General features: G+C 34.5%; 1 protein-coding gene across 2 annotated transcripts in view; it reads right to left on the bottom strand.

Annotated features, from left to right (window-relative positions):
• The window catches only part of NIPBL (NIPBL cohesin loading factor), a 113,196-nt gene that overhangs the window by 26,698 nt on the left and 65,439 nt on the right, over positions 1–21,059 (bottom strand). For both annotated transcript variants that reach the window (XM_032135776.2, XM_032135779.2), the window contains 10 exons: positions 18,859–18,948; positions 17,587–17,801; positions 17,384–17,486; positions 16,115–16,213; positions 15,874–16,020; positions 13,546–13,680; positions 11,936–12,034; positions 10,860–10,913; positions 2,952–3,060; positions 713–849 (listed from right to left, as the gene is read on the bottom strand). In XM_032135776.2, coding sequence (XP_031991667.1) covers positions 713–849; positions 2,952–3,060; positions 10,860–10,913; positions 11,936–12,034; positions 13,546–13,680; positions 15,874–16,020; positions 16,115–16,213; positions 17,384–17,486; positions 17,587–17,801; positions 18,859–18,948 — 1,188 coding nt within the window. The remainder of the gene's footprint in view (positions 1–712; positions 850–2,951; positions 3,061–10,859; positions 10,914–11,935; positions 12,035–13,545; positions 13,681–15,873; positions 16,021–16,114; positions 16,214–17,383; positions 17,487–17,586; positions 17,802–18,858; positions 18,949–21,059) is intronic.

Raw genomic sequence — 21,059 nt, 5'->3', positions numbered from 1 at the left:
GATAATTTTACTTAAGCAATGTCTTACTACTCACACCTTATTTTAGAAAAACATAGTGTATGTTAATATTAACAGCCTAACATCTCTGGTATGATATTATAGATTTTCCATATTTAATATATTGTTCTATTCTAAAAAATAAAATATATTTATAAAATATAAATAAAAAATTAAAAGACTGTATGAAAAATATAAAGCATATCAACAATTTCCTTAGGTGCCATAAATGGACCTCTGTTAGAGGCTACTGGCTCTCAATTTTGGAGAATGACCGAGGTTGATTACTATTCCTTATTAATGTGCATTAGATGGGAAGTAATACTAGTCTTTGTGTGCTTCAAGCAACGGGTATCAATTTTTATATTTATTGTATTATAAATGACAGACAAATGAAAAGTAAATTCAGGACCCAAAAGATAGTAAATTTCTCAAAGAGAGGAACTCTGCTTCATTCATTTTGAGATCTTAACAATAGCTATACCATTTAGTAAGCATCTATTGAGAGTTTGGCTTGAGGAGTTTACAGCAAAATGGAACCTGAACTTTACGTCAGACTTGATGTTTATAGATCACTTGCTACAAATAGAACATATATCTAAGTAAATGACACAGTTGATCTGTCAGTGAGAATGTGGTTGACGCATGTGAACTCTAAATTTAAAGCACTTAATGTTTTATGTAAGATACAAGAATAAGACAGCTCTATACTTACACTACATTTAGTGGTAAGGTATGGTTGCATAGTCATTGCATGTTTAACCATGAGCTGGGGTCTTATTTTGCTGAATAAGAACAAAGTGGTTATGCAAGCTACCAATCTTCCAGAATTCACACCTTTATTGTCAGAGTCTGGAAAAACAAACAGAGAAATAAGACACTAAAATATGACAAGGCAGTGGAAATTATACAGAATATTATTTAAATTACTTAATATTATCCCCTAAATAGGTCCAGTATAGGCCTCAATATAATGAATTAGTAGTTCTTATGATACTAGACTTTCTCCATCTCATTTTTTCTTTGATATAGAAATCACATATACTCAAGATAAAGAACAAGAGGCCATGCTCTCTATAGAAGGCAAGTTTTATACTAATGGAAATTGGGAAGCTTAGGAATGGGCTTTTGGGAATAAATGTCGTATTGGTTATATCTAAAATCAATGGGCTGGGTGTGATGGCTCACACCCGTAATCCCAGCACTTTGGGAGGCCATCACAGGAAGAAGGCTTGAGTCTAGGAATCTGAGATCAGCCTGGACAACACGCAAAAACTGCATCTCTACAGAAAAATGAAAAATTAGCCCGGTGTGGTGATGTGCTCTTGTAGTCTCAGTTACTCGGAAGGGCGAGGTGGGAGGATTGCTTCAGCCCAGGAGTTCTAGGCTGCATTGAGCTATGATTGCACCACTATACCCCAGCCTGGGTGACAGAGTGAGACCCTGTCTTTAAAAAAAAAAAAAAAAAAAAGGAAGTGAATATGGGAAAAAAAGTTAGCAATTTAGCTGAGGTGAAACTGTGTTTAAGGGTACTGGTACAAAAAGAGACGTTGCTGCGGTAGAAGAATGTTAAAAAATGGGAGCAACAAACAGAAATTGGAACAATGCTATAAGACAGCTCTAAACAAAATGCTGTTCAGGTGGGAAGAAAATGTTGCTAATCAGGAAATACACTGGTTCTTAGGAAACAAGTTTTTAGAGGAAATTAGTAACTTTTTAACATTAAGGGACATCAGTATCACCCCTAAATTCCAGGACGGGGAAAAATAAAAAAACGGAACAAGGAGATAAAAAGAAAAAAAAAGAGGTACACATGGAAAAAAAAAGACTGCGTAAAAAATATAAAGCATATCAACAACTTCCGTAGCTGCCATAAATGGACGGCTGTTAGAGGCTATTGGCTCCCAATTTTGGAGAACAACTGAGGCTGACGTTCCTCACTAATGTGCATTAGATGGGAAGTAATGCTAGTCTTTGTGCGCTTCAAGCAATGGGTATCTATATCTATATATGTATGTATGTATGTATGTATCTATCTCTTTTTTTTTTTTTTTTTGAGATGGAGTCTCACTCTGTCGCCCAGGCTGGAGTGTAGTGGCGTGATTTTGGCTCACTGCAAGCTCTGCCTCCTGGGTTCGTGCCATTCTCCCACCTCAGCCTCCCGAGTAGCTAGGATTACAGGTGCCCGAAACCATGCCTTGGCTAATTTTTTTGTATTTTCAGTAGAGACGGGGTTTCATCGTGTTAGCCAGGATGGTCTTGATCTCCTGACCTCATGATCCGCCCGCCTCGGCCTCCCAAAGTGCTGGGATTACAAGCGTGAGTCACCACGCCTGGCCCAATTTTTATATTTCTTAAGTAATCATTTATTTATAATCGATTAAAAAATTTCAGATTTGTGATTGGTAAATAACGTGAGATAATATAAAATATTAAGTACTTAATTTGTGGTTTTAAACATTTTAATAAATTTCTAGCTCAAGATTAAGCAAACTTTATGTAACAATTATAAATAATAAATATTAGGAATGTAATACAAATCTTCAAAAAACATTTTTATAATAGCTAAAACAATTTCATTTTGAGAGATAATTTTATATGACTTAGAAGATATCAGTTTTGTGATGACTATCATTAGCTAGATACATATTAGCCCCTGGATTTTTACTCCTATGCAATATGACATCTAAAATTATAATATGCTATTAAAAGATATGTGGAAGACTTGAGGCCCATGCTTTTACTACAATGCTCTAGATAAACTTAGTCAATCTTAATATAATCTAGGATGCAACATCAAACAGATATCTATATAACAAAAATGTTATTTCATTTAAAAGTGAAGTAATGATTAGACAAGCAGAGCCAGAGGCAAAAATGAGAAATTTGCTCAAAATATTTAAAAATATCTTATAAAATCAACTAAAGATCAATATATATATAAAATGTCTTACCAGCTAGAGATTCCTCATATTTAAGAATGTGCTCAACTAGGTTATCAACAAGTTGAGTACAAGCTTTCTTCACAGGTTTATATGAGGAATCCTCTTCGGACTTCAACAACTATATATATATATATATACATATACACAAAAAAGAAAAAAAAATCCCGGTATAATTATTCATTAGGCAATAATATTATAAACACATTAAAAGTGTCCATAAGTAATATACTTTTCAATTTGTCATTAACAATTTAATACTCAAAGTGCAAATTAATAAAACAAAAACATATATGTTTAAAAATATCTTATAAACCAGTACTTTACCAATACTTTCAAACAATTTTACTACAAAGTACTTAAATTGCTGTGTAAGACCTAAGGTAATATGTGAAAGATGCAGAAAAGATGACCTTCCCTTTCTCCCTATTCCAATCAAAAACACAGTATCACATAATACTAGTTGAATTATTTTAAATAATTAATAACTGCATCTGAATTGCACCTTAAAAGGCAATTATAAAACATAAGGGCAGATTTCTTTTCTGCATTATCCTTTGCAAAATCACAAACAATGCTACAAAAGTGTTATGAATAATGAGATGAGGATAGAGATCATCCTAAATATAGCTAAAAAGTAAAACCAATCTTTCATAATCAAAGGTCAACAGAAAAGTCATAAGGTATATCTGTTTTGCTAAGAAAAGCTAGCTAATCTAATTCTGGGGATATTGAAGGAATCTAAATGTGTATTTGATTTCTGTGAAGAGTTCCACTGCTGTTAAATACAACTTTCTCTGCAATAATGGAAATGTTCTATATCTTTGCTGTCCAATATGGTTTCCAAGAGTCACATGCAGTTATTAAGCACTTGCAATGTACCTACTGTGACTGAGGAATTAAAATTAAATTAAATAAAAATTGAAATTAAGTTAACATTTAAAAAAAAAATGCATGTGGCCTATAGTTGGGCACAAGCTTGGGCATCACAAGCTTAAACTTTCCCCACAAGATGCATAAATGATTAAAACAACTGACAGCAACCAGAGTAACCTAACACACACACTGCCCCTTTTCCTCCAATTTGAATAAATAAATAAAGCAGATAGCTTCAATGTACTAGGTTTCAACTATGAACCGCAAATTCTTCCTGCCCCACTCTCTAATTTCCTTAAAGCAGCTATTAATATCACATTCTAGTTTGATCTTTTCTGAGACAGGGTCTCATTGTCACTCAGGCTGGAGTGCAGTGGCACAATCAAAGCTCACTGCAGCCTTGACCTCCCAGGCTCAGCCTCCCACACAGCTGGGACCACAGGCATGAGCCATCATGCCCGGCTTATTTTTGTACAGTTTGTAGAGATGGGGTTCTCTATGTTGCCCAAGCTGGTCTCAAACTCTTGGGCTCAAGCGATCCGCCTGCCTTAGCCTCCCAAAGTGCTGGGATTATAGGCATGAGCCACCATGCCCGGCCTAGCTTGGTCTTTTATTTAACGGCAGGAGTAGAAAACTATCCTCTCTCATCCTTGGTTTTCCTTTTTCATTTCCAAGGCTTCAGGTACACACAAAAGAATTAATCATAAATTTTGATTCATGACACACCATTGCCACTCGTATATGCCCTTTTAATTTACTAATAAATAATGGCATACTTTGAATCCAAATCAAGAACACAAATAATTTTAATATCTTGTATCTCCCAATGTGCTCCTTCCCTTATCCCATTTTCCTGTTTCACACTTAAGGTAACCACTATCAGAAATTTATCATCTCCTTGTTTTTTAAAAAAGTATAAGCTGTATGCTATTTATATTTTTCTTTGATTTTCCACTTTCTAAAAAGGTAGTATACTTGATGTAGTCCTCTGAGATTTGCTTTTTTCACTCAACATTATGCCACTATGATCTAGGTTGTTGCATACAGCTGTATTTTACTGATTTTCACTGCTGTACAACACCCCACTGTGTGCCTATACCTTAGTTCATTTATCCACTCTTTTGTAGATAGGTTAATCCCAATTTTAGTACAATAAGCACTCTTGTATATGCCTCCTGATGCAAATATGCAAATTCTTTTGTGTGTGTATATACTTGAAGTCGAATTGCTGAGTCATTGGATATATGCATTGTTCAACTTCACAAGATAATGCTTTTATAATTTTATGAAATCATTTTTCAAAGTGGCTGTAATACTTTCTCAATTATTGTCTGTGTTAAAAGATCCTATCTGATCCTTCTTTTCCATCACTTGTGATTGTCTGACTTCTCCATTTTTGTCAATAAAATGGTATAGAATGTGGTCTTGATTTGTATTTCTTACTTTACTAATGGGGTTGAACACAGTATAGGCCCTATATGCTATTTTCTCCATGAAATGCCTATTAATGAACTTTACCTATTTTTCTACTGGGACTCTTGACTTACACTGGTTTTGTAAGAGAGGAGTTCTTATGTATTTATTCTCGGTATTAATTGTTGGTTATATATGTGCCAAATATCTTTTCCCATTTTGTGACTTGTATTTTCACTTTCTTCAATCTTTTAAGGTTAATGGTTTTTGTGACTTGTTTAAGGCATCCTTTCCTATCCAGAGATCAAAAATATATTCAGGCTGGGCATGGTGGTGCATGCTTGTAGTCCCAGCTGCTCAAGAGGCTGAGGTAGGAGGATCACTTGAGCCTAGGAGTTTGAGTCCAGCCTGGGCAACACAACAAGACCACACCATTAAAAAAAAAAAAAAAAATATATATATATATATATATACACACATACACACATACACACATATGTAATTAAAAAATTTTTCTCCTATATTTTCTAAAAGTTTTAAAGTTCTCCTTTAATCTATATGGAGTTGATTTTTAAGCTAAGTAGGAATCTTTTTTTTTTTTTAATTCTTATGGACAGTCAAATATCCCAACCCCATTTACTAAACAGTCTATCTTTTCTCCATCATCTGCAGTGCCACTTCTGTTTTATAGCAAGCATATTCTATATGTGTAAGCCTGTTTTCTGGGATCTCCATCTTGTTCCATTGTTCTATTTAGTACTAATCCACTTATTACTGCTCTTAATTATGTAATGTATCTTTGAAAATAAGTCCCAATATTTTGTAAGGCAAGTCAGTGCTTCAGCTTTTTTCAGAAATTTAGTTATTTTTACCTTTTCTCTGCTTTTCCATATACATTTTACAATCACCTTGATATATTTAAATTTTTTTATTCATGATTTTGAAGAAAGCTCACAGTTTCCCATTTTGCATTATTTTCATTTTAGGTTTTGTAGTTTTATCTGTCAGATTAAGGAATTTACATTGTATCCTTGTTTATTGTAAGTAATCATTCAAGGATATTGAATTTTATCAAAATTTTTTCTTGCCTACTCTGAAATGATTTCTTCTACTTTAACGGTAACCTACACACAAATATTAGCCATGCACTCATAATATAAATAAGAACTAATCAAGGTGCATAAAATTTTTTTAAAGTATAATTTAGTTTGCTCATTTAAAAAATATCTTTTAAAGGTACCAACATTCTCAGTGATGTAGGTACATTTTTTACACCATCTTAATATTATGAAAAATTTCAGCCAAACAAAAGAGTTGAAAAAAGTTTTATCATGAACACTCTCTAACGACCATCATCTAGATTCTACCATTAAAACATTTTTGGCGTGTGAGACAGAGTCTCACTCTGTTCCCCAGAAGAAAGTGCAGTGGCACAATCATAGTTCACTGCAGCCTATAACTCCTGCGCTCAAGTGATCCTCCTGCCTCTGCCTCCCACGTAGCTGAATCTACAGGCACAGGCCACAATGCCCAGCTAATTTTATTTATTTATGGTTTTCAGAGATGGAGTCTCAGTACGTTGTCCAGGTTGGTCTAAAACTCCAGGCTTCAAATGATCCTCCTGCCTCAACCTTCTGAGAGGCTGGGATTCTGGGTGCAAGCTACTGAGTGTGGCTCCTGGATCCTACCTTTAAGATTTTATTCTGCTGGGATGAACACACACACACACACACACACACACACACACACACACACCTATATCCATTTTACTTTCAATGCATTTCAAAGTAAACTGGAGACTTCAGTATACTCCCCGTTTTTTCCTTGAGATAAAATGTACATGCAATAAAATGCACAAATTTTTAGTGTACATTTGCTCAGTTTTGTCAAATGCATTCACCACTGTAACTCAAGTCCCTACACCAATATACAGAACAGTTGTTCTCAATCGTTAACCTATATCTGAATCATCTGGAGAGAGACTGTTAAAATACAGAATGATGGGCTCTACCCTCAGAGTTACTGATGAGTTAAGTCTGGAGTAGGGCCTAAGAATTTGCATTTCTAATAAAACCCCAGGTAATGCTGGTAACTTTTAGAACAACTGATAGGAACCATTACTATCATCCCTGAAAGTTCCCTCATGTCCTTTCCCAGTCAATCCCCAGCTCCCTGCAGCTACTCTTCTGTTTTTTTTCCAGTACAGATTAGTTTGACCTCTCCTAGAATTTTGTATAAATGGAATTATAATATGTACTCTTCTATGTAAGGCTTCTTTTACTCTGCACAATGTTTTCATTATTTATCTATGTTGCTGTATGTATTAATAGTCTGTTCCTTTTTGATGTGGAGTACTATTAAATTGCATGGGATTGTCATAGTTTATTTATCCACTCACTGGTTGATAGAGATAAAATATTTTATTGTAAACTCAGAAAGATCTTGCTCTGGATTACAAAGGACAGGAAAAGATGAAACAGGTTACTCTTAACTGTTTTTTCATTGCCTGTATTTTCCTTACAAACTAAAAAAGGGTCAGTCTTAGATCTTAAGTAATTAAAATGAATGGCATTGTAAAATCTATTTAATTTTTGTGTACCCATCACAGGGCTATCAATGTGTTTTTTGAAGAAGACTGTCATAAAGGGCTACTCAATTTATGGTAGTGGTTTAAACTAACTGGAGTACATTTTAGAAATAAAAAAAATGTAAGGAACTTCAGGACAGCAGTTGTTCTTCCACATGCTACTGAAAAATGCCAAAAAACTATGAATTGTTAAAGGTTATAAAGGAATGATAGCACCATACATTTAAAAATGACATACTGGCCAGGCACGGTGGCTTGTGCCTGTAATCCCAGCACTTTGGGAGGCCAAGGCGGGCAGATCACCTGAGGTCAGGAGTTTAAGATCAGCCTGGCCAACATGGTGAAACCTCGTCTCTACTAAAAATATAAAAAAATTAGCCAGGCGCGGTGGGTGCCTGTAATTCCAGCTACTCGGGAGGCTGAGGCAAGAGAATCACTTGAACCCAGGAGGCGGAGGTTGCAGTGAGCGGAGATCACGCCACTGCACTCCACCCTGGGTGACAAGAGTGAAACTCCACCTCAAAAACAAAAACAAAAGATATACTAAAAGCTTGAGTAATACAGTGACATCCTGTCTCAAAAAAAAAAAAAAAAAAAAAAAAGGCTAAACATGGTGGTGCATGCCTGTGGTTCCAGCTACTTGGGAGGCTGAGGAAAGAGGACCGCTTGAGCCAGGGAGGTTGAGGCCACAGTGGGCCATGATGGTGCCACTGCACTCCAGCCTGCACAACACAGCGAGACCTTGTCTCCAAAAAAAAGAAAAAAGACATACTAACATAATTATTTAGACAATGAACAGAGTTTAGTACATGTGGGAATACACTGATGGTGGAAATGAAAAATGGTTTAGCAATTTTGGAAAAACATTTTGGCAGTTTCTCACTCACCATATGACCCCGTAATCACATTCCTGGGAGTTTACCCAAGATAAATGAAAACATACATCTACACAAAACCTTACACACTAATATTCACAGAAGCATTATTCATAACACCCCAAACTGGAAAGAACCCCAAAGTCCACAAAATGGAGAATGACAAAGAAATTATGATATATCCACACTACTGAAACGACTCAGTAATAAAAAGATATGTTAATATATTAGCAACAAGAATGAATCAACATTCTAAGTTTAAAAAGTCAAACACAAGATTACATACTGTATGATTCCATTGAAAGGAACAATGTACATGAAAAGGTACAACTATAGTGACAAAAAGTAGATCAATAGTTTTCTAGGGCCAGGAAGAGGATCAACTGCAAAAAGGCACGAGGAAGTTTTTTAGGGTGATATCCTGTATGTTCATTGTGTTGGAGGTTACATGACTGTATATCATCACTTAAATTCATCAAAGATCAATCACTGAAAATGAGACAACTAGACATGTGCTTCCTGCTGTGAAGCAGTAACATTCAACACCACCTATGAGGTATTTGTCTCCTAGATTAAAAATTGAACTTTAATCATATTAAGCCTCTAGATTTCACTAAGAGTTTACTTGAAAACTGGTGGATAGAGGAACAACTTAAATGACACCAGAAAAAAAGTGAACTATTAAATCCAGAATGTGGGAGATTCTATAGAAAAACATACAAGTCTCATGAGAAAAGGGAGGTAAGGGGCAAACTAACATAAGAGACTTAAGAGTATATCAACCAAAGCAACTGCAAACCAACTATAAAAATACATTTTTGAGACAGGAAAATATGAACACTGAATAGGTATTAGTTATGGAATAATGCATTATTATTTTGATATAAATGATAATATATATTTTTTTAAGTCATCTGCTACAGATAGATAGATGCTAAAGTATTTATGAGTGAGATAATATAAAGTTTGGCATTTAAGTATTACAGGCTGGGCATGGTGGCCCACGCCTGTAATCTCAGCACTTTGGGAGGCCGAGGTGGGCAGATCACCTGAGGTCAGGAGTTTGAGACTAGCCTGGCCAACATGGCGAAACTTCATCTCTACTAAAAATACAAAAATTAGCTGGGTGTGGTGGCAAGTGCCTGTAACCCCAGCTACTTGGGAGGCTGACGTAGGAGAAACCCTTGAACCCAGGAGGTGGAGGTTGCAGTGAGCCGGCCGAGATGGCGCCACTGCACTCCAGTTTGGGCGACAGAGTGAGACTGTCTCAAAAAAAAAAAAAAAAAAAAAAAAAAAAAAAGAAAGTATTACTAAAAATGAAAGAAAAGGAGAAAACCAGATAGGGGAAGGATAGCTATAACAAGACTGGGAAAATGCTGATAATTTTTGAAGCTGGGTGATGGATATTTCTGCCTATGTGAAATTTTCTAAAATAAAAAAATTAACAATTCATAGGGAGATAAACATTTCTATTTATGAAACTTAAAAAAAAAACCACTAGTTGTGGTTTGATTCTGTACTACTAAAGGAAATTCTATGCATAACATACTAAATCATGTAATTATATTTTTAATGCAATATACTGATCCATTTATAAATCTTGTATCTATTAATCACAGAGATTAAAGAAAAATATAATTATCTGGAAAGAAAGTAAGATAGAATTTTAGTTAATGATTCAGAGAACTTACTTCTATAATAGACAACTGAAGGCCAGGCGCAGGTCACCTGAGGTCAGGAGTTTGAGACCAGCCTGGCTAACATGGTAAAACCCCGTCTCTACTAAAAATACAAAAATTAGCCGGGTGTGGTGGTGGACACCTGTAATCCTAGCTACTCTGGTGGTGAGGCAGGAGAATTGCTTGAACCCAGGAGGTGGAGGTTGAAGTGAACCAAGATTGTGCCACCACACCCCAGCTGGGGTGACAGAGAGAGCGAGACTCCGTCTCAAAAAACAACAACACCACCACAACCAGGCAACTGAATTAATTATAGAAATTAACAAAATCATCCAGCCTAACATATTGAAATAAATTTTCCCTACCAAAAGAACTAAAAAGGTTCTTTTAAATCACACAGTCAAAAAAAAAACAACAAAAAAAAAACAAACACACAACAAAAAATGAACCTATTAAATTTTAGGTTATCAGGAGTCAAAAGAACACTCACGTTTTGAAGGAGTTGCTCAAACCAGTCATATCCAGTATCTCTGCATGCTGCAACCTAAGGGGTGATGAAAACATCAAAGTTAGAAGTATATTTAAAAATCTGAATAAAATATACTTTTGTTATGCTTTAGCCTGAAACATGTTTCAATTTTCTCAGTTCAAAAGTTTATTTTTAAAGTAAACTATTTTTTCAGTAACACAACCATTTACCAGCGTTACAGAACCTTATTCTAAAAATATCTTGGAAAACATTGAAGAAATTAGTTTAATGTATTGAGGTTTAATATGGCACTAAATGTTTAAAGTGGCATAAGTTTAAAATGGCACAATACCTTGAACTACGCTCTGTGAGGAAAATCTGTAATATCTTAAACATTAAGAACAAAAATATTTGTTTCTTATCACTCTTCTAGATGGCACATTTTAAAGACATCAATAGAAATGTAGAAGATGATGTAATTGAATATACAGAATTTTTCTTTTTTTTTTTGAGAAGGGATCTTGTTATTATATTGCCCAGGCTGGAGTGTAGTGCCTATTAACAAGCATGATTACAGTATACTGCAGCTTTGAACTCCTGGTTCAAAGATCTCTTGATCCCCCATCTCAGACTCCTGAGCAGCTGGGATTATAGGCATATGCCACTGTGACTGGCAAAAATTTCTTATATTAAAAACACAAAATGCATAGCTTATGCATAATAAAAAATGTAGCTAATCCATATTCATAATTTCTGAAAAAAGTAGGCATTACTATCTTTGCAGATTATTACCCTTGGGCGATTGTATCTGTTCTTCCATTTCTCCTTTCCCTCCCTGTTTTTAATTGCTGGAGGAATAGGAAAATCTCAGTATCAGTGTTTACATCAATTAATGCCAAGAAGTAGGGCTATATGGAAACATCAACGTCATGTTACTTGCATCCCTTCAGCATCTCCAGAAATATAAAGTAAAGGCAGCAGTACGAAATGTCAAGATTAATGAAATATCTCATTATTGTCTCTTCCTTCATAAGAAATGTAGGCCTCAATTAGGTCTGAATCAACAGTGACCACACCCTTGTTCCAGTCCTTCTTACCACATCGGTAATGTTTAAAATTTTCCTTGTCATTGCTTCTTTGTCATTGTGTGGAGTTGGAGTAAACCAGAGTTTCTGGAATGTTTCATTTACTAATTTCTAGAAGAAAGAGAAATTTCAAATTAACTAATTATAACAAATACGGCAATTTCACAATTCCAAATTCTCATCAGGCCCAACACAAAGCTATAAATAACTCATCAAAACACAAATTGCCAGGAATTTCTGGTATTAATTTCCTCTGTTTTTTCTAAAACTACTAATTTCTCAAAACTATAAAAATTTTCAATTTGGTAAAGATTTTAAACAATACGAATGGGTGATACTATCCCTAGCCTAGAACTTCTTCATACTATACACTCAAATGTTTACGATCAAACTAAAAAATATATTTACTGCTTTTGGAGAAGAAGTTATTACAGTGTTTGCTAAACTTAAAAAAAAAGGGACAATTATATATATTATTATATATAAATGTAAATTTACTAATGAATTTAGGACTAAACTTAAAATTTTTTTATGGATACATAATAGCTGTACACATTTATGAAGTATATTTGAACTTTTGATACAAGCATACAATGTATAATGATCAAATCAGGGTAACCGGGGTATCCGTCGCCTCAAGCACTTAGCATTTCTTTGCGTTAGGAACATCCCATTTCCATTCTTCTAGTTATTTTGAAATGTACAATAAATTATTGTTAACTATAGTCACCCTATTGTGCTACTGAACACTAAATTTTATTCCTTCTAGGTGTATTTTTGATAACTGTGAACCAACCCCTCTTTATTCAACCCCTCACAATCCTTCCCTCCCTCTGCTAACCATCTTTCTATTCTCTATCTCTATGAGATAAATTTTTTTTAAGCTTCCACACGAGTGAAAATATGTGCTATTTTCTGTGTCTGGCTTATTTCACTTAACATAATGAAACAAAGTATTTATTTAATAATTTAGAAAAGTAAAAACATAACATTTGAAAATCAAAATAATCCCATGAGAAACCTTTGAATATAATGCAATCTCTTATAATAACAATCAATAAATCGGTCAACACAGACATGCACATTTTTTGAGATGGAGTCTCACTCTTGCCTGGGCAGGAGTGCTGTGGCAAGATTATAGCTCACTGCAGCCTTGAATTCCTGGGCTCAAGTAATCTTCCTGTGTCAGTCTCTAGAGTAGCTGGAACTATAGGCATGCTCTACTATGTTTGGTGAAATTTTTAAACATTATTTTCATCATTTTATTTTTTATAGAATTAGGATTCTTACTATGTTGCCCAGGCTGATCTCCAACTCCCAGCCTCAAGCCATTCTCCTGCCTTGGCCTCCCAAAGTGCTTGGATTATAGGCATGAGCTACTATGGCCAGTCTTAAATAAATATTACCACTGAGGAATTGGTTGGTTAAAATCAGATTATAATAATTAATACAAAAATCTAGAAACAAAAAAGTATTAAAGTATGTATTTTTCTTAAGTTTATAAACTAAAAACGATTCATTGTAAAGTTTTTGGATATATTTAAAATCAACATTTAGGTGCAATAAACATTTAACTTATTTTAAACATTAATGAAAAATAAATTTAAAACAGTCAACACTACCTTAATGCCCTCTTCATCGTTGACTCTGCGAATCATTTTTACACACATTTCTGTGATTTTTGGAAATGTTGGTTGTTCAATACAAATGTCTCTGAGAATCTTTATTACTCTTTTCCTGACACTGATACCAGTATCCTAAAAATAGAAAGGTATTTTTAAGTGTCAGAAAAATTGAGATGCCTTGTGTGTGAAATTAGAAAATAAGTATCCATACACAGTATATTCGCTATTTGTTAACATGATAAACACGTTTGACATATTTGCTTTTTACATGCTTTCTTACTGCTACTATAAATGTGTTATTTTATTATATTGTCTTTACTTTTAAAGTATGATATCTAAGACATAGAAACATATTTTATAGTTAAGCCCTGGACACAAGACTAGAAGTATACACTTGTCAAAATTAAATGAGCAAACAAACATAAGCTTTAGAATAGTGTCTGGCACTTAAACAGCACATGAAGTATCACTTAAAAGTAGACTTCATAAAAATGTTTAAACCTGAATCTAATCAAACCTTTGGCACAATCTTATGGTTACTTTTTTTTTTTTTTTTTTTGAGACAGAGTTTCGCTCTTCTCGCCCAGGTTGGGGTACAATGATGCGATCTCAGCTCACTGCAACCTCTGCCTCCCAGGCTCAAGCAATTCTCCTGTCTCAGCCTCCTGAGTAGCTGGGATTACAGGTGCATACCACCACGCCTGGCTAATTTTTGTATTTTTAGTAGAAACAGTGTTTCACCATGTTGTCAGGCTGGTCTCAAGCTCCTTGGGTGATTCACCCGCCTCAGCCTCCCAAAGTGCTGGAATTACAGGCGTGAGGCACTGAGCCTGGCCTATCTTAGGGTTTATAAGAGATACAAAACACAAGTTAGATTAAACCAAGCATGGGAAGATAACAAAACTGGTAAGACCTTTTTAATCAGTCAATGTCATATGGGATGTAAAAAAAAAAAAAAAAAAGAATTAAGAAAATAGTCTTCAATTTTAAGACATTACCCCCAAATGCAATGTATTACCTTTGACTGAATTCTGATTCTTAAAAAAGAAGAATGAAAAAACATTTTTAGGACAATGGAGGATCTAAGAACTAGTATTCAGATGATACTAGAGTGTTAATTTGGGTGAGATAATGGTTTTGTTTATACAGCAAAGTATCTTTTCTTGGTGTTACAAACTGAAGTGTTCACAAGAAAAGTAGTAAAAAATGTTTGACTTAAAATAATTTAGCAGAAAATACAGATGAAGTATGGAGGTAGGTACAAGGGTGTTCACTGTACTATTTTTCTGTAACAAACTCTCATATTAAAGAGTTTTAAAAATAAAAAGCATCGGATATGAAGTGTGCAAAATTATTAATCTCCATTATGTGATTTTAGCAATCCCCAAAATATTTTAGGATATTTTACTAGGGTTACCAATATCAGAGTTTATTAGATATTTGGGAATCCTGTTGATTTTACCCTTCAAAAGATGGAAGCCCTAAGAAGGAAAAAAATTTTTCCAGCTTTTCTTTAAATTATTTGTTTCTCAACCAAGATTTATGCCTAGTTGAAGCTAAAAATTATTCTATACTTCTGTCACACAATGTTCTGATACTAGGCCAAGGGTGACAAAATAAACTCTTGTCATTGAGGTAGTACTTAATTTTGTGCACTACTGCATCTATGTTGAGTTCTACAATAAGTCATATGTCTGCAATGGGTAGTATGGAGATTCCACAGATATTTCCTAATGCCAATGTTTCCTTTCATTTTTCAGAAAAATGCTTCAGAGCCAGAGAATTCCATGATGTATGTAGAACCTCTTTAGTTTGCTCTTAAACCTCAACGAACTTTTGGGCTTAACTTGTAGGTATCTGAGCTCATCATTACTCAGTTTTAAGGAAACAAGAAGATGCACATAAAGGATCCAAAAATATTGTTAGATACCAACGTTCTGTACGTGTCTCTCACTGAAATAATTCTTCCTGTTTATATATATACGTACATAAATATATACATAAAATCACTCTAGATTCTTGTTCAAAAACATTTAACTATCCCATGTGGTTCCTATCATCTACTCATTGTAAACTGGTACAATGAAAAAGAAACAGCAACTGAAAAAAGGAATCCAATTATTACCAATGATTTGTTTTATGATATTGCAAGGGCTATTCCTGAAAATATGTACTTGTTTAGAAAGTGGCAATAGTTCATAAATTAGACAATATAAATATATAATTGGTACATTTATTTTGCTAGCTTAACACTTTAAAACAAAACATGATGCTTGAAAGGCAAAATTATATTCATGAATCATTACAAAAAAATGACAAACATACCAATATTCTTTCAATCAGCATATCATAATACTGTTCAGCAAGCTGAGGTCGACAAAGGACAAATCGACCTAGTAATTCTACTGCTGCTTCTCGGACACTAGTCGAATTATCCATCAATCGTCCATGAACACCTCGTTGCATATCAAGCTAAAGAAAAATGAAGAGAAAAAAACAATTTATACCTAAATAGAGTGAATATTCCAATTCGAATAGAAAAGAAAGAATCATTTTTGCTCTTTACCCTTGCTAGAATACTGGGGTCTACAGCAACAACCTCAGACAAACACTTCATGGCTTTTGTTCGAACAGCAATTGCATTTTCACCAAGAACTCGTAGGATCTGCCAAGCAAACGTTGACATTTTTGTAAATTTTAAAATACATAAAATTTAATTAAAAATAGCATGAAAACATGCAAAAGAAAACAAATCTATTATTTACCTCTCTTTAATCTGTATATAAATGAGTAAAGGATCTTTCCTACTGATTCAAAGTTTAACTTAAAGATCAGTACAGGTGTTAAGCGTACAGTCCATACTTTGGAGACTTTCCTTTATCCAATTAAACCTGTTTTTTAATTGTTATGCTTCATTTGCAGAACCTGTAGCCCCACTAAAACCTTGCTATGTGTAACTTCAATCAAAGATATTTAGTATCATTTAAATCATAATTTGGTAGTTGAATGTTTTGTATTTTATTACTTTATTTTTTGGGATGGAGTCTCTCTCTGTCGCCCAGGCTGGAGTGCAGTGGCGCAATCTCAGCTCCCTGCAACCTCCATCTCCCAGGTTCAAGCGATTCTCCTCCCTCAGCCTCCTGAGTAGCTGGGACTACATGCACGTGCCACCATGGCAGCTAATTTTTTGTATTTTTAGTAGAGATGGGGTTTCACTGTGTTAGCCAGGACGGCCTTGATCTCCTGACCTCGTAACCTGCCCGCCTTGGCTTCCCAAAGTGCTGGGATTTAGTTGAATGTTTTTATAATGTCACTTACTCTACTGATACCGTATGTGTGTGCATTCATACAAATATATATTTGTAAAACAATAATATGTAAAAGGGATGTAGAACAAGGACTTTTTTTTTTTTGAGATGGAGTTTCCCTCTTGTCGCCCAGGCTGGAGTGCAATGGCATGATCTCGGCTCACTGCAACTTCCACCTCCCAGGTTCAAGCGATTCTCCAGCCTCAGCCTCCCAAGCAGCTGGGATTACAGGTGTGTGCCACCATGCATGGCTAATTTTTGTATTTTTAGTAGAGACGGGGTTTCACCATGTTGGTCAGGCTGGTCTCGAACTCCTGACCTCAGGTGATCCACCTGCCTTGGCTTCCCAAAGTGTTGGGATTACAGGCGTGAGTCACTGCACCCGGCCGGAGAACCTAAAAACAAATACTACGTCTATGATCTTTTAAGTATCTGTACTCAACAATGAATGATATTATATACTGCTGACAAGCATCCAGAATCAGAAAAATCAATATCACTGTATAAGGAATTCTTATCCAGTTTACCTGTGTCAAATAAATATCAAAGCTCTGGGCAAACGGCCTCATGGAGGCCAAGTATCGAACAATCAAGCAAGCATCATCATAGTCCACAGTATCAGAGTTCATCCTGCAACAAAAAGTCATTAAAAATTTATTTTTATTTTTTGTAACTTAGGTAAATAGATATCAAGGAGATAAATGTAAACTGTTTTCTCCTTGGATCTTACTTTAACGTGCTAAACTGAGAAGGTGTGGTTTTGATAATGCTTCTAAGAAACTTTTTTCGGTTTTCAGCTCGATGCATAATTTGGCCAGTTGTCTCAATTTCCTTTGCATGATGTGTTCCTTCAGATGATTCTTCATCTTTTTGTGATTTCATTGCTTTTTCTGTTTCCAGAGTCGTGTCTCGAAACCACTGGGCTATATAGAATTTACGAGAAAACTGGAAAGAAATTAGATAGACTTGAGCTTGATGAAATTAGCAACAAGATTTCCAAGTTAAGTAATAAAGTTAGAGTGCTCACATTACAGGAATACAAATATTAAAGTTTACTTTAAAACAACTTCCATGTGATAAAAACAGATTTTAAGAAAGCCAGAAAATATAGAATATCCTAAATGTTAGAAAACTTATTATTTTACTATGTTCCAATACTTACATTAATGAAGTCAAGATAATTTGATAAACACAACTGTATTAAATATAGAATACTATTATCAACTACTTAATCAAGGACAATATCATGACAAAGTTAAACAGATGATGGGTCAACTAGGAAAGTTTGTAACAAATGGATAAAATGCTGAAGGTAGAAGACTTCCTCTGTTTTCAAATTTTGCCTTAGTTCTCCAAGGAACACACAAGACAATTGTCACTGAAATAGTTTAACACTGAGACACACCTGTAAATCTGTTCCTTTGAATACAAACTGAAAACCTGCAGTATATGGCTGAAGAGCTTAGTAGTATCCCATTTCTTTCAATTGCATATCCCAGCAGTTAAAAAATAAAATAAAATATCTCTACGTATAATGTTCTCAAATAATAGTTTATAAATTTTGTACATGAACCTCTTATACTAATATTTTGGTTACGCTGTGTAACATAAATAAAATAGAAGTAAAATTATATTTAAAAATACACATATAAAAATCCAATAGTTTATTTTTACAGGCTTATAGATCATCTCATGTACCACTCGGCCCATACTCACTCTGAGAACCAAGGACCTAGCCTAGTCTCAAAGATCACTTATGGAGAGACTTCCAAATATTTCTCTTGTCACACAATTTTAGTACAGTACAGTATCTGTAACCAGAATTCCATATAAGACAAATCAACCCAAAGCATTCTTTTCTGTTTAGATTATCAGGTATCCCTTTGTTTCGAAAATCAATATTCCAAACAAGTTTTCCTCTTCATCATGCTACCTCCCAATTTTCTGAAACCCAATTTAAATAAACATGTAGTATCTCCAAAACAGGGGAAAAGAATCCTACCACTAGTGAAGGATCAGTCTCAGTGTTTTCATCCAAGTAATCAAGCAATGCTTTTTGTAATTGTTGGATTTCATCTTCCCCTCCTGAAACCTATAGAATAAACCAAATAAGAACAAAAAAGTTATTACTGTTGTGCTTTAATAAATCATCTAATTGTAAACACAAATCTGAAGGAAAAACTGATATTAAAAATGAAAATACAACCACAGTAACTAAAAGGAAAAAACAGAAAAATATTATTTCTGAAAAATATTATATATTGATAGATGAAGTTTGCCTTTTTTGTTTTACTTTTTTTGAGATGGAGTTTCACTCTGTTGCCCAGGCTGGAGTCCAGTGGCACTATCTCGGCTCACTGCAACCTTTGCCTCCTGGGTTCAAGCAATTCTCCTGCCTCAGCCTCCCTAGTAGCTGGGACTACAGGCGTGGTCCACCATGCCTGGCTAATTTTTGTATTTTTAGTAGAGACAGGGTTTCACCATGTTGGCCAAGCTGATCTCGAGCTCCTGACCTCAAATAATCCACCCTCCTGAGATTACAGCTGTAAGCCACTGCGCCCGGCCATTATTTTTATGAACCATATGTCATTTTTTAAAAAAACAGCTCATAGGTAGTTGACATAAAAATGATCAGAAAAATGTGTTAAATCTTCAGAGGTAGGAAGAATTTCCTTTTGGAAATATGTGTTGAGAGCCATAAAAATTTACAAATGATCCTTCCCCTTGAGTTGCACAATGTATAATCAACATAGCCATACATGGCAATAAGAGGTTCCAGGCCCCCTTTAAGAAATACAGAAAGTCATCCAGTAACTAGATCTTGGTTTCTACATTACAATTCACCAATAAAAGGAACCAAGATTCCTAGGAGAAACAACTGATCCCAGGGCAGGGGTAGGGAAGGTAAAAGATCTGCCTGAAACACCTTTTTGTTCTAGAAAGCCCTCAAATTATGATGGGAATATATCAAAAGGAAATGAAAGCCAGCTTCAAAGGGTTCTCATTGATCAAATCTAGGATGATTTGAGCATTAAAATAATGATGGCAACAAATTATAATTTACCAGAGTAGGTAATGTAGTATTATATTAGATGTTAATATTATATTAATGATAATTTTTTGCTTTTGATAATCGTACTACAGATATTTAAGTGAGAGCTCTTGTTTGCAGAAATATACACTAAGCAGTGGCTCCCAAGCTTCAGCATTCATTCATTAGAATCACCTGGAGGGCTTGTTAAACCAAGAGTTTTTGATTCAGTAGGTCCAGGGAGGGTCCTAAGAATTTGTACTTTTGTTAGAAATGTACTTGTTAGTTCCCAGATGATTTCAATGTTGGTGCTACTTGTCAAGGGGATCACACTTTGAAAGTCCCTGCATTAGAGAATTCAGGGGTAATGAGGGAATCATGTCTGCAACTTAACTTCAAGTGGTTCGAAACAAAATTAAAAAAAAAATGCATACACAGACACACATACATCTATATTTTGAAAGATGATAAAGGAAATTTTGTAAATTGTCAATAATTGAGGAATTTGCAAGAAGATTTTATGGGAGTTCTTTGTACTATTCCTACAATTTTTCTCTAAGGTTGAAATTATTTCAAAACACAAACTACAGCTAAAAAAAAATTAGAGGCATTTCTACCAACATGGATATGATTATAAGCATAAAAAAAGACTAGAAAAAAATGAAAACAGAAGTTGTATATAGTAGGATTAGAAATCATTTCCTCACCAATTTTCTCACGTAACTTTATTACTACCACTTCATCCACATTTAAAAAAAAAAAAAGCAATAAAACACTTTTTCCCCCAAGGTGAAAACTCTCTAATACAATAAAGTATAAAAAAGCTCTCCTCACATCTCCTTAGTATGAGAAGATACATAACATTCAAAAGTACAAAACAATCTTATTGGGTGTGCTAAATCACCATTCAGTAAATTAAAAACTTAAATAAAATTTATGTTAAATCAAATATAAAACAGCATTATACATTATTAAGAGTACTTCACAAAAAGAAAGTAAATGATTTATATGAACCATTCAGAAGTCCCTATTAGACTAAATAATTCATTCTCAGGTCTTAAAATTTCTCACTGGGGCTTTGAAAAGCCCACTTTTAGAAGTAAAAATCTTATTTTGAATCCACAAAATGAAATGCAAAACTAATGAAAGGACATGCAAAGAAAATAACTATT

This window comes from Hylobates moloch, unplaced genomic scaffold, assembly GCF_009828535.3.
Source record: "Hylobates moloch isolate HMO894 unplaced genomic scaffold, HMol_V3 SCAFFOLD_17, whole genome shotgun sequence".
In the NCBI taxonomy this organism is placed as follows: Eukaryota; Metazoa; Chordata; class Mammalia; order Primates; family Hylobatidae; genus Hylobates; species Hylobates moloch.
This window is presented reverse-complemented; position numbering and strand designations above follow the sequence as displayed.